Source organism: Phocoena phocoena, chromosome 1 (assembly GCF_963924675.1).
Source record: "Phocoena phocoena chromosome 1, mPhoPho1.1, whole genome shotgun sequence".
In the NCBI taxonomy this organism is placed as follows: domain Eukaryota; kingdom Metazoa; phylum Chordata; class Mammalia; order Artiodactyla; family Phocoenidae; genus Phocoena; species Phocoena phocoena.
The window spans coordinates 13,178,478-13,191,178 of NC_089219.1; the positions used below are offsets into that span (position 1 = coordinate 13,178,478).

The window sequence follows — 12,701 nt, forward strand, 5'->3', positions numbered from 1 at the left end:
CTCGTCATAAACTATAATGGAAAAGAAGCTGAAAAAGAATATATATGCACACACGTGCCCGTGTATAACTGAGTCACTTTGCTCTACACCTGAAACATTGTAAATAAAGTATACTTCAATTAAAAAAATTTTTTAAAAACGTGGTTGCACCACAGGGTGTGCAGTGTGCTTCCTCCTGTCTAAAACAAGGCATATATACGGATAAACAAGCTGGTGCATCCATGGCATAGTTCTGGAAGGATTCGTAAGGACCCAGTAATAGTGGTCAGTCCTGGGGGATTAGAGACTGACTTTTCATTGCACATCTTTTGTATTGTTTTGGACTTTGAGAGACGGTAGAGGATGGTGGTTACATAATGAGCACACACTGGGGCCCATGGCCTGGGTTCACCCCCTGGCTCTGCTGCCTACTAGCTGTGTGATCTTGGGCTACTTACTTAACCACCCTGGGCCTCATTTTCTCATAATTTGGATTTTCACATTTGTAAAGTGCTCAGAATAATGTCGGAGATATAGTAGGCACTGCATAGATGTTTGCTGTTATTAATTAATTGCCCTTTACACGCATCCTATTTTTACTTAGGAAACCAGCTAACACAAATAGAGGCTTTAAGGATTGGAAAGGAAAATAGGCTCGCAGCCAGTCTGTGTCAGGCGCTGATTAGAAAGGAGGGCTTGGGGCTTTCCCTCCAGGGTCCATCCCCTCCTCCCCAGGAAGTCTAGAAGGACTGCCTCTAGCTCAGAATCGGGGGTGTGAACCGGGAGTGGGGAGAACTCTTTCCGTCACTGCTTTGCAGGAGGCATCGGGCAAGCTTGGCTCCAGGGCCCGGGAAGCCCGGTGGAGGCACTGGCTTCTTGGTTGCGGGATCCTCCACTGCGAGGCCTGGAGAAACTGCCCCCAGCTCCCAGCATTTGGGATTCCGCCCCGATCTCAAGCAACCTGTCTCCATGAAGCCCTTTATTTCCCTCACACCCACGTGCTAAGTGGCCAACCTCGTGGATGCAGCACAGGGAGAGACAGAGAGAGAGTGAATGGCCTTCCGTGGGACCACTGGGGCGGGAGCTGGGGAGAGCGGCGGCTGGACCCAAGGGCGCCCGTGGAGGAGAAAGTGTCCGGCCACGTCCGTGACAGTTCAGGTGTGATCCAGCTTCTGCGACACGGGGGCTGAGTGTGATCCTGGCTTCTGAGGCTGCAGTTTCACCTGTCAGCCAGTGGGGACCCACCTGTCAGCCTAGCTGGACCCAGCAGTCTCCCGAGGTTCCTTGGTGTTGGGCAGAGGAAGGTCCGTGGAGGCAGGGGCCTTCTGGGAAGATGGCTTAGGGTTCTGCCGCTGCTGGTTTTTCTGCAGGTTAATGATTTATGAAGGTGAGGGCTGGGCCCTTGCTGGCGCTGTCCTGTGCTCCCGAAGCGGCTGGGGAACAGGGTGAGAGCCGGCAGGCTGGCGTGCACAGGTCATGAGTCAGTGAGCCTTCTCTGTCGCTGGGACTTCAGCCTTGAACGCCCTCTGATCAGATTTCTGGCCTTGTATTTGCAGGTGAGCGCTGGGACGGTGCTGGTGAGCTACACCCTGTCTGATGGCTTCCTCCCATCCTCCACAGGCTGCCACAGGTATGGTACTCCGGGTGCCTGCTTCTCCCGCCTCTGAACGGGCCGTGGGGCCTGCCCCAGGGCCACTAGCTTTGGAGTAGGCTGACCTTGGGTATGAATCTGGCCCTACTGGCGGTTAGCTGTGTGCCCCTGGGCAAGTGGCCTCACCCCTCTGCCTCAGATTCCTTGCCTACAACATGGAAATAAAGATCTCCTCCTCATAGAGCGGGCTCCAGGTAAGGGCTGACGCCTTACCTTTCTCCCTGAGGTCCCCTGGAGAGACAAGCAGAGCCCCTCTGGGGACTGAGGTGTGCTTGAGGGTAAGGCTTATGAATTGAGTGGGGAGTTGGGGCTCAGGGGAAGGGCGGGGCCATCCATCTCCATCTGCTAAGGAACCGAGGAGGCCGGGTCATCTAGCAGTGGTGGGGCTGCTAAAGTTAAAAAAAAAAAAAAGCAGAAAAATACATACTTATACTAAAAAATATTGTTTTTTTAATCTGAAATTCAATTTGATGTCCTGATGGTAACCCTAACGGTGGGGCCTTGGACACTGCTGGTAGAATCGGGACCCCATCCTGGAGGAGCTGGAGGCAAGGCCATTTCTCCCATTGGGCCCAGCTTCCTGGCCTCTTGTTCTTTTTGGGGGGCGGCAGTTAGCAGAGTGGTAACAAGCCAGGGCTTTTTCTCCACTGCCACTGTGAGCTCAGCTGAGGGACTTGGTGTCTCTCTGGCTCTGTTTCACCACCCACAAACATGGGGATAATAACGATACCCACTGCTGTGACGTTTCGAGGTTTAAATGCAGGTGGGACCCTGGCATGTGGTAATCAATGGCTCAGTGCATGGCAGCTGCTATCACTGGGGTGTTGGCAGGATGGGCCGCCTGTGCTGTGCTCTGAGCCCCCGGGAAGAGCCCAGGGAGGACTCTCCCCCCCTCCACCCCACCCCGAGCCTCCGTGTTCTTTTCTGAAGGGTGGGGGACCAGCACGGTAGTCACACCTTCTCCATAGCGTGGGTGGCTTCCTGGGTCCCGGCCTTCTGGATTCGCTGGGGAATCGCTGGGGTGGGCTCTCCCGAGGACGGGGCACGTCCATGAACATCACAGGCGTGTGTGGTCACCTCCAGCCCTGCCAACTGTCTGGATGGGTGGGAAGGGCTCATTTCAGCTCTCAATTATCCAGGGATGGGCCTCCTGATTTTTCCTTCTGATAAGGAGCTGTGCCTAATTGCCTGGGTCTGAACAGGATCCTGGGAACAAGGTCATTTTCTGATTCATGGCCGTGGCCTTGGGTCCCAGGAAGTCCGCACCCCTCGCCGCTGTCCTAGGCACCCTGAACCCTTTTTCCTACACACCAAGGGGCCGGACATGCAAACTGAGAGCGAAAGTATCTTATGATGAAATCAATGCAGTTCCGTTGAGCAAACATTTGATGAAAGTTTACTGTTCTGGGTGTATCTGACATTGCGGGCTCGTTTCACCTGGTTGAACTAGTCTCTTTGCCACTTTCTGACTCTTTGAGAGCTTCCCATGGTCTTCAGGAATACATTCAGATCCCCCCAGCACCTCGCAGCCGTGTTCTCACCCCCATCACCCTTGCTCACGTCTTCACTTCCACTGGGCCACTTGCTGTTCTCTGCTCTGGCCTCAGCCTGGAATACCCCCGACCCGTAACCTGAGCCTGTCAGACCACTGCTCCCCGTTTAAGGCTCTGCACAGGGGAGCCTTGTGCCGAAGCCGCGCCCCACGTAAGCCCCCTCCTCTCTTTAGCACCGGCTCAGTCTCTGGGCTTTTACATTATTCTCTGGCTGTATCTGCCTGCCTCACCCTGTAGTGAGCTCCTTGACATTGAGGGGCCATGTCTGTCTTCTGCTTGAACCCTCCCGGCCCAGGGGCTCTCGGGGACAGTTCACTGGATGCGGGCATGACTGTGTTGATTGCTGGGCTAACTGAAGCTATTTGTACTCTTAAAGGGAGAAGGTGCAGAAATAACCTAAGTCCCTGGACACAGCCTGGGGGCCGGGTCACCTGGGGCTGGGCCTGGCCTGTGAATGGGGAGGGGCTCTCCATCTCACCCAGGGTCAGGGCCTGGGCTATGACTCAAGGCAATAATAATAACGTTAACGATAATGACGACGCAATGACAGTGATGGTAAGTAGAATCGTCATTGTAAGAACAGCTAACATGTAGCGAGCCCATACCTCGCACCGGGTGCTTTAATGTCTGTCAGTTCATTCCATCCTCCCAACAGCCCTGTAAGGCAGTTATTATTATTGTCCTCATTTGACAGATCAGGAAACTGCAGCTTGGTGGGGTAGGAGGAAGGGCGGTGAAATCACTTGACACTCACACAACCAGTATAAGGGAGAGCTGGAGTCTGAACCCCGGTGGTCTGACTGTGAAACCGTAGTGACTACAATGATACAGGCCACGTGCAAAGGGAACCCTCCCCCCACCGTATGCCCAGCAGATTCAAGAGGGCAGGACCATGGGCACTGAAGCCCCTTTGGTCAGGATAGGTCTGAATCTGGTGGTCCAGAAATAGTGGGCAGGGACTTTGGGGTCATTTATTCCAGTATTTTTTAAACTTTTAAAACTGCAACCCATAGACCTGACAATAGGTGTGTGTGTGTGTGTGTGTGTGTGTGCGTGTGCGTGTGCGTGTGTGTGTGTGTGTGTGTGTATTCAGCAAATAATTATGTGCCTACCATATGTCGGGCACATTACCAGATGCTGGGAATATGACAGTGAAACAGACAAGAATACCTGCCCTCAGGAAGCTTACATTCTGGCAGAGGAGACAGACAGTAAAATAAATAAAACATACTGTGTGTCACATGCTGATAAGGGCCACAGAGAAAAAGAAAGCAGGCATGGCCAATCGGGAGCCCCCGGGTGTCACTGGGGGCAGCTTTGGTCCTGGCAGCCTCGTTGGAATCTGACGTATAGTAAAGACTTGAAGGAGGTGAGAGCAGGAGAAGACGCCTGGGGGAAAGAACATTCTGGACCCCAGGACTGAAAGTGCAAATGTCCTGAGGCAGGAACAGAGCTGGCGCTTTACACGGTACACGGTACAGGTGTGGCTGGAGTGGAACGAGCAAGGGGAGAACAGTAGAAGATGCTGTACACGCACATTTTATATGTGTGTGTACATATACATATCCACAACGCAAGTGTTGAAAGCAATATCAAAAGTAATACCAAATGTGACTGGGGACGGCCTGTCAGCTCCGGGTTTCTGCTGCTGAGGAAGGGTCTTCTTGAATTTGATACACTTGTGCCTAAAATGTTCTGCTCTGGAAACCCCAGGTCACTGTGGGTGGGGCGGGGGGGGTTGGATTTTTCTGGTCAGTGAGACTGCTAGAATCAGATATGTCCCTCTGTCCATCCGTTGGCCCGTCTAGCTGTCTCTCTGCTCCATCCACCTCCCCACCCATTTACTTATCGATCCATCAGTGGACAGTCCTGTCCTCAAGGATCTCGGGCAGGGAGGGGACAGAAATTACAGCAGGTGTCACTGTGTAACACTTACATCCCAGGCACTATGCCAAGAGCTACATCTACCAGAGCAGTTCTCCACCAGGGGCAGCTTCGTCCCCCAGGGGACATTTGGCAATGTCTGCAGACATTTTTGGTTGTCATAGCTGGAGGGTAGAGGCCAGGAATGCTGCCACACATCCTATAGAGCCCCCCAGCACAAAGACCATGCAGCCCCGATAGGAGGCCGAGAAACCCTGACCCACATCTCACGTCCCATTCACATTAGCCTTATGAGGTAGGTGCTGTTGTCTCATTCTCCAGTTTACAGGGAAGAAACCAAGGTTCAGTGAGGTGAATGGGTGGGCCCCAAGCTCATGCTCTAAAATGTGTGACATGAGCTGTGACAGGCCTGCTCCGGGCAGCCCAGGGAGGGGCGATCAGCTTCAAACCAGCCCACATTGTCCCTTGGTTTGGGAGTGGGTTTGCATGAGGTAGGGAGATGGGCTAAATGGACGCTTGAGGTTCTGTTTAGGCTCAGATTCTAGAAAAGAAGTCTTCTAAGGAAGGAGACTGGGGGATCTCAGCTTGCTGAAAAGGGCCGAAGGCGAGGGCTTGTTATACTCTAGGATAGAGGATCCATTTCTTCACTTGTTGAATGAAACAAGTGAAGTTCTTGTTCAAGTTTTCTGAATTCTGCCCGTCAACCGAAAAAAAATGCACAACGTAAAAGGAGAGAATTATGTTTTACTTGACGGACTTACTGAGGACTTAAGCCCGGGAGGCAACCTCTCAGATAGCTCTGAGGGACTGCTCCTAAGAGGTGAGGGGGGAGCCAGGATATAGAGGAGTTTTTGCAACAAAGGTCAGGTAGTGAGAACATCGAAAGATTACTGTTAACTAAAGAAAACCAGGCATCTCAAGTTAATGGAAGTTAGCACTCTTCTGTATATGGGAAGTGCAAGAGGCTGGGCTCTTTGAAATCATTCCTTTGATATGCGCTTTAGCTATCTGGGGCCAGCGTTCTGTTCTTTCGGTCCTGAATCCCCTCAGGGTGCACCACTGGGGTGGCTGCAGTTGGCGACATACCCCAGGCCAGGACCTGCCCCCTTAAAGGGGCAAAATAAATCATTACACATTTTACAGGAACAGATGAAGAAAACAAGAGGCTAAGACAGAGAAGGGATGTGGGCAGGGGTCCTCCCAGGGGAGAGAAGCAGGGAGTAAGGCCGGGTTGACCTTCATGCTGGGAGCCCTGCCCCAGCCAGTCTGTGCCCTGGTACCCGAAAGCTGGCTGCCTTCAGGCTCCCCTCCCCCGGGCATACCAAATAAAGCGCGGGGTGCCGAGCTCATTCGCATATATGCAAAATGCAAAGACGTATCACACATGGAAATACGCACGAAGGTGTGTGCCCAGACGCACGTGGGCAGATGCATGTATAACCCCCCCTTGCTTACAAAATAGGAAAGTAGAAAACAAGACAACCAGAGACTTCCATTCAAGTCCAGATGCACACACGCTCGCCTTAGAAGCTTGCTCCCTGCCCTCCCTCTACTGCCCACCTGCTCAGAGCCCCAAGCCACCCACGGGAACCTCGGGGCACAGGAGGGCCACCTGGCCCGGGCATGGGTTTAATCTAGTCTCTGGGAACTGCCCGCGTGCTCTCTCTCGGACCCCCAGCTGCTCCCCACTTCCAGCCCTCTCTCTGGACCAAAGCCTGAGACCCCACAGCAGGCTCACTCCTCCTCCCTTCCAGGAGATCAGCTGCTTCCTGGAGGCCCAGGCCCCTCCCCCGAGGCAGAGGACGACCCTGGCGAGGCCTTTGAGTTTGATGACAGTGACGATGATGACGAGGACACCAGTGCTGGCCTGGGCGTCCCAGGCGCTGCTCCAGAGAAGGAGGCAGGAGACGCCCCACTGATCCACTTGGACTCCGCCCCCGTCGCTGGTAAGGTGCTCTGGAAGCCCAGGGTCTTCCCATTTCCGGGCCTCCGGGGCTACAGGGAGCTCAGGGCTGCATGGAGGCTCCAGGCTCCCAGTGATGCCTTGTGGCTCCTCCACTGTCCCCAGAAAGCAGGAAGGGAAGACAGGCCACTGGGAAGAAGCTGCATTCCATCGCTCCCATTGGGAATTGGAGATTCCTAGCATTCCTGCAGCGTCTGGCGCCCTTTGGCACGTCCTAAATGGCAGTGGTTGGCCGTCAGTGGCAGTGGTCGGCTGTCGGTTGTGCTTCAGTGACAGTTACTTCCCAGAGCTTGTCTCTCTGAAGCTCCCCTCTCCCCGCAGCCTCTCCCAGGGAATCACAGCCGCTGGAGCAGCAGCCTCCCAGAGCCCTGGGGGCAGGAAGGCCCTGATAAGGGGCGTTAAATGGCAGCTTCTGTCATCGGGAGGGACTGGGGACTGGACCGGCAGGAACTTCCTGCAGGCTTGGGGACAAGGGGCTCCTTGAGGGGCTGCGGGTGAGGGCAGGCCCAGAGCAGGCAGTGTTACTGGTTTTGGTCGGAGCTGGGATGTGGGCCAGGGGGCTGGGGGTGGGGACAGGCAGGTAGGACTGGTAGGGGAGCGTAATGATAGTGTGGGGCTGGGGGAAGGCAGGCAGGGACGCAGCAGGCACCGGGCTGGCGGCCCCGTCTCTGGGGCCCCCGGGGAAGCTGGGAAAGGGGGCGGGGATGCGCTGAGTCCCTCGGGCCAGCCGCTGGCCTGACGGGCTCTGCCTCTGCTCTCCTCCCGCAGACCCAGACCCAGACCCAGCAGCTGCACCACCCCAGACACAGTAAGTGAGCCTCGTTCTTTTGCTCTGGCAGCTGGAAAACGAGGAGAGACCGGGCAGGAGGTGTGGGAAGGGGTGGAGCTGCGGCTGTGAGGGCTCAGGACAGGTCTTTGGCTAAGGAGAAACGCATTTCAGGATCCCCGGGCTGGAGGGAAGAGGTCAGTCCCTAAAACGTGTTACTTTTTCCTTTATTTTTCCCACAAGCATGTGAAGTAGAAAGCAGGCCTGGCTCCACATCCTGGCTTTGTCCCCTGCCAGCTGTGTGGCTAGAAGGAGTCACATAAACCCTCCAAAGTCAGTCTGTTTACAAGCAAAATGAAAACAGTGAAGTAGCCACCCACTCCACTGGGCTGCGGCTGGGAATTAAACAGCTCTCTGGGGCTCCACGCGGTGCCGCCCTCTGTAATTGTCTTTGCCATCGCCATTTGTTTTGCCAGTATCGTTCCTGCTCCCTTTCCTGTGACTGTTGCTGGGGACTCTGCCCTTCTCCACCTGGGAGTCTGTCTGAGTCAGGGCAGCCTAAAGGCTAACACCCCTGGGTGTTGGGGTGACTGCCGGCATCGTACTCTGGGCCCAGCACTGGTCATGGGTCCTTGTGTAAGTCCCAGTCCCCCAGGCCTTGGTTTTCTCGTCTGTAAAATGGGCCACTGCTTCCTCCATAGAAGAATGAAGAACTGCTGGGTAAGACACCTAGAGACACCGCAGGCACCTAATCAAGGCAGTTTTACCACCACTCCCTCTGTGGTCTTCAGCAAGTTGGACCGCACATTTGGGAGTCGGGGGCTGTGAAAGCTGAGGCCTCTTGGAGCTTTGCTCACTGGTGCTCACTGTTCGGCTTTCAGGACCTGGGTGTTTAGAGAGTCCTCTTCTAAGGGAAGCCTCAGTGGTGGATCTAGGCCCTGGAGTTGATGGCCGGGGGGGCCCCTGGGGTCCTGAGTTTAAATCCTGGCTGCCCTAGTCTGGGGAGGGGTGTCCGAGCCTCCCTTTGTTCTTCTAGAGTGAGCTGAATCCGGAGGCTAATTCTCAGGTAGGTGTCACCCAGCTGGAGGTCTCAGAGATGCAGGTTGTGGCCCTGGGTCCGGGAGCCAGGGCAGTTCTGGATTCAAATTCAAGCCTAAGAGTCCTTGTTTGTGCTCATTTGCTTGTTGGAGTGGGTGGATCCTGGGAGGGTTTCTGCTGGGCTTGCCACTGTATAATTACCACCAGAAGAGGGGCCAGGTTCTCTCCTCCCTGGTTAGGAACTGCACCTGGGCTGGGAAGTCCTGACATTGCTGTGATCTCCCAGGGGTTACATCCCTCCAGGCTGGGCCAGGGATAAAGCCACCCAGAAGCTCAGTCTGAACAGGGAAGCAGACTCATCCAGGTGGGACAGAGGGTGCCCAGGGAACACTGACTGGAGCGGGGCTGGGGGGGCGGTCTTGGCTGAGCAAGGGAGCATAAATTCACCGGGGGAGAGAGAGGAGGTCTCCGCACGAGGAAGCCACTGAGCAGGGACGGGGGGCAGGGGGCTGGGAAACGGTGTGGGCAGCCAGTAAGTGCGCCCCTTCCGGGAGTCTGGCACTTGCTTTTCTCAGGCCACTGCCGCCTTCTCTCTGTGTGTCCTGGAGACCTGGTGACTGCGGCCAGACGCTGTGTCTGGCTGGCGCTGGTGCCCCGTGGAGGCCTTGTTGCAGTGGCCCCCAGAGCTGGTGCTACACTGCGTCAGAATCACTCAGTGTGGGCCACGCGTTTCTGGGAGAGGGGCCCGGCCTCTGCCTTTAACCCACCACCCGCCATTCCGTAGCATGCCCACCTATCCTATACCTGGTCCTGGTGTTGGCCCAGCTCCCTTGAACACCATCTCCTGGAGGTTCAGATCCTCACTCAGCCCTTCACTAGCTGGGTGGCTTTGGGCTCTGTGAAGCTCTCTGAGCCCCAGTTTCTGCATCTGTAAGATGGACGTGTTCTCTGCCACTAAGCGTCGCGAGGAATAAGTGAGGCTGGTTGCTTCTGCTCCTGCCTCCTGACCAGTTTGGATGTTTCCAGTGCGATGGGGGCCGAAGGGGCGGAGACTGTGTGCCCAGTGCCTCTGACTCCTGGGCTGGGCCTGGGTTGCCAACAGGTGTGAATAAACATCACTTTGAGAGCCCTTGATGGGGCATTCATGGGCTGTGAGTCCCCTGCAGAATATTGACTGCAGCAATAAGGATTCCCGAGAGACTTCCTTTCTCGCCCCCTTAATTTTACAGATGGAGAAACTGAGGGGTGGGGCTTTCCCACAGTCCCCCAGTGAGACGCTGGAGGCCTCCTGACTCTTTGTCCGTCAAGTGTCTCTGTGCTGCTCCCAGCTTTGTCCCCTCCCTTCCAGGTCTCCGTTTACTTAAGTTCCACCTCCTTCCCCGGATGGTGAATTTCCACTCTGGAGTCCTCTGGGAGAAGAGTCAATCCAGATCGCTTTCCTTCTCCTTGGTATCCAAGACAAAGGGAAAAAAAAAATATCTTGATTTTCTTTCTTTCTTTTGTTTTTTTAAAAAAAATTTCCCCAAAGGTAGTCACTAAGCAGACATTGCTTTGAATAAGCAAATCTCCAAGCGGAGGACATTTCATCTCTTCTCACTGCATTTCTTTCACGGTCCCTCTGCCTGAAGGCTTGGAAATGGCCTTGGGCTTTGCCTCGCTGCCTACCTGGCCACAAGAAAAGCAAGGGCTGCCTGACTCGAGGCTCCTGACAGCACAGTTAGAACCACTGCCCAGATCCGGGCAGCCTCAAAGTGACCTCACTCCCTCCCCAGCTCTCATCCACAGCTGGGGAGGGGAGTGGGTGGGAGCGCCGCGGCTAAAGTGAGGGCTGGAGTCCGGGTCTTCGAGGGCCTGGGAGCTCGGGCTCTGAGCCGCAGAGAGCTGGCTTCGAGTCTCACCTGTTACTTAATACCTGTGTGTCATTGGGCAAGTTAACATTTATTCGGTGCTGCATCACTGGTTACGAGGACAGCTGAGGCTGACGGGCAGTCCAGGTGACCTGGGCAGGGGCACCGGGTCCCTGTCTGGCTGTGAGGCCTGTGGACTTCCGGGTCCCTTCCCCTGGTAGGTGGGATTGCCCAGAGGAGGCAGCCAGGCTGTTATGGGGTAGGCAGAGTTGCTGGCTTTGCTGAGTGTGTGTGGCGCCGAGGCCCACGGGGTGATTTTAGGGTCGGGCCCCGCTGCTGCTCCAGAATCCCAAGGAATGAGGGGGCCTGGGCTCTCGTCCGTCCTGCTGCCGGCAAAAGAACCTTCAGCCTGCTCGCCTAGCTACTGCCACTTTCTCTTTCCGAAACGGGACGTATTATCAGATAACAGCAACAACGACAACAGCAATAATAGCGAATGATAATAGTAATAACAGTGATTGTGTTTACTGTGTACCAGGCACCAAGCTAAATGCCCAGTCCCATCTCTTGTCTCTAGGAAGTGGACACTTCATTACCCATGTCACAGGTGGGAAATTGAGACTTGGGGAAGTTAGGTGGCCAGAGTTACACATAGATGGTACATGTTCATTCAACAGAGACTTAGAACCAGGGCCTCTCCGACCAGAGGCCAGGTGTTTGACCATCACCCGACCCTCCAGGGATGCGCTGGGGACTCAGGATCCAAGCTCAGGACTTCAGACTTCGGTTCATGCTGGGAGGGGTGGCTGGCTCCATAGGAATGATCCCCTTCGCTGTGTGTTTATTGGGGTAAGAACTTTGCCTCTTATGAGATCTAACTTTGCCTCTTGAGCTCTTGGGAGAGTAGTGTCCAAGCTGTTGCTGGAATGTTCCATAGACCCCACCTGGGGAGCCAAGCAGAGTGGCCTCGGCCCTGCCTGTGTGTGATTCTGGGTGGCGCCCCTTCCCTTGAGATGGGAGCAGGGTAAGAGCAGCCCCCTCCTCTCTTGCCCCACACAGAGGTCTTGTGATGGTAGAGGGGTGTGGAAGGGCGTCTCCACCTGCAGGACGGCTCCATGGGGCCAGGGATTTTTCTTGGCGGGGGAGGCGGGTATTTTGTTTGCTGCCATATCCTCCCGGCTTAGCATGGTGCCAGGCACAGGGCGAGTGCCGAAGGCCTCCCCGTTGAATGAACGATGGATTCCAATGGACAGAAGGAGGAGCCGGGTCTGAAAGGCGACTCTCTGTCTCCGTGAAAATGAAGAGAAAACAAACCGTGTGGAAACAGAATGTCTGACCCGGGGTTCTGACTCTGGCAGCCGACTGAGGCCAGGACAGAGGCCCGCGGGAAGGGAGGCCTCAAGCGGCTGAGTGGCTGATCCCGCCGATGCCACTCATGTCGGCTGCTGTTTCCTGAGTCACCGTCCGAGTTGAGTGCTTCCTGCACAAGATCTCATCTCCTAGGCAACGCAGCCCTAGGAGGCGGGGCTACTGATTATGCCCATTTTGCAGATGAGGAACTGAGGCTTAGAGTTGAAGTAGTTTACCCGAGATCTTGCAGGGCTGGTGAATGGCAGGGCTGCAGCTTGGCCCGTCTGACTCCACAGCCATCCATCCGCTGGAGCTCACAGGGTTGGCCTTTCTGGTGGACTTTGAAACCTGTGAACTCACAGCCACCCTGAGCACCCAGTAAGTACTTGCTGGGAAATGAGAGCGCGTAGGTCGCCCGCTCCCTGTGTTTTCCCGGACTCGGGCCGTGTCTCTCACCTCTGAGCGCGCCATGCCCTCTGGATTTGTTTGCTTTTCCTGGCCAGTTTCGCTGCCATCCCCACTGGCCCCACTGCAGCCTCAGCGTTTCCTGTTGGCTCCTGGCCCGGCTGCAGGGACCCTCAGTGGCTCCTGGGAGGTACTTGTCCTGCCCCTTCCTGGGCTTATCTAGGCAAGATGGACTGTGTTGCCCACTGGCCAGCATCTCTCACCC

At 55.4% G+C, this 12,701-nt stretch overlaps 1 protein-coding gene across 3 annotated transcripts in view; it reads left to right on the plus strand.

Annotated features, from left to right (window-relative positions):
• Positions 1-1,575: 1,575 nt before the first annotated feature.
• The window catches only part of ARHGEF10L (Rho guanine nucleotide exchange factor 10 like), a 109,421-nt gene continuing 98,295 nt past the window's right edge, over positions 1,576-12,701 (plus strand). For all 3 annotated transcript variants that reach the window (XM_065895797.1, XM_065895807.1, XM_065895816.1), the window contains exons 1-3: positions 1,576-1,609; positions 6,822-7,013; positions 7,805-7,838. In XM_065895797.1, coding sequence (XP_065751869.1) covers positions 1,576-1,609; positions 6,822-7,013; positions 7,805-7,838 — 260 coding nt within the window. The remainder of the gene's footprint in view (positions 1,610-6,821; positions 7,014-7,804; positions 7,839-12,701) is intronic.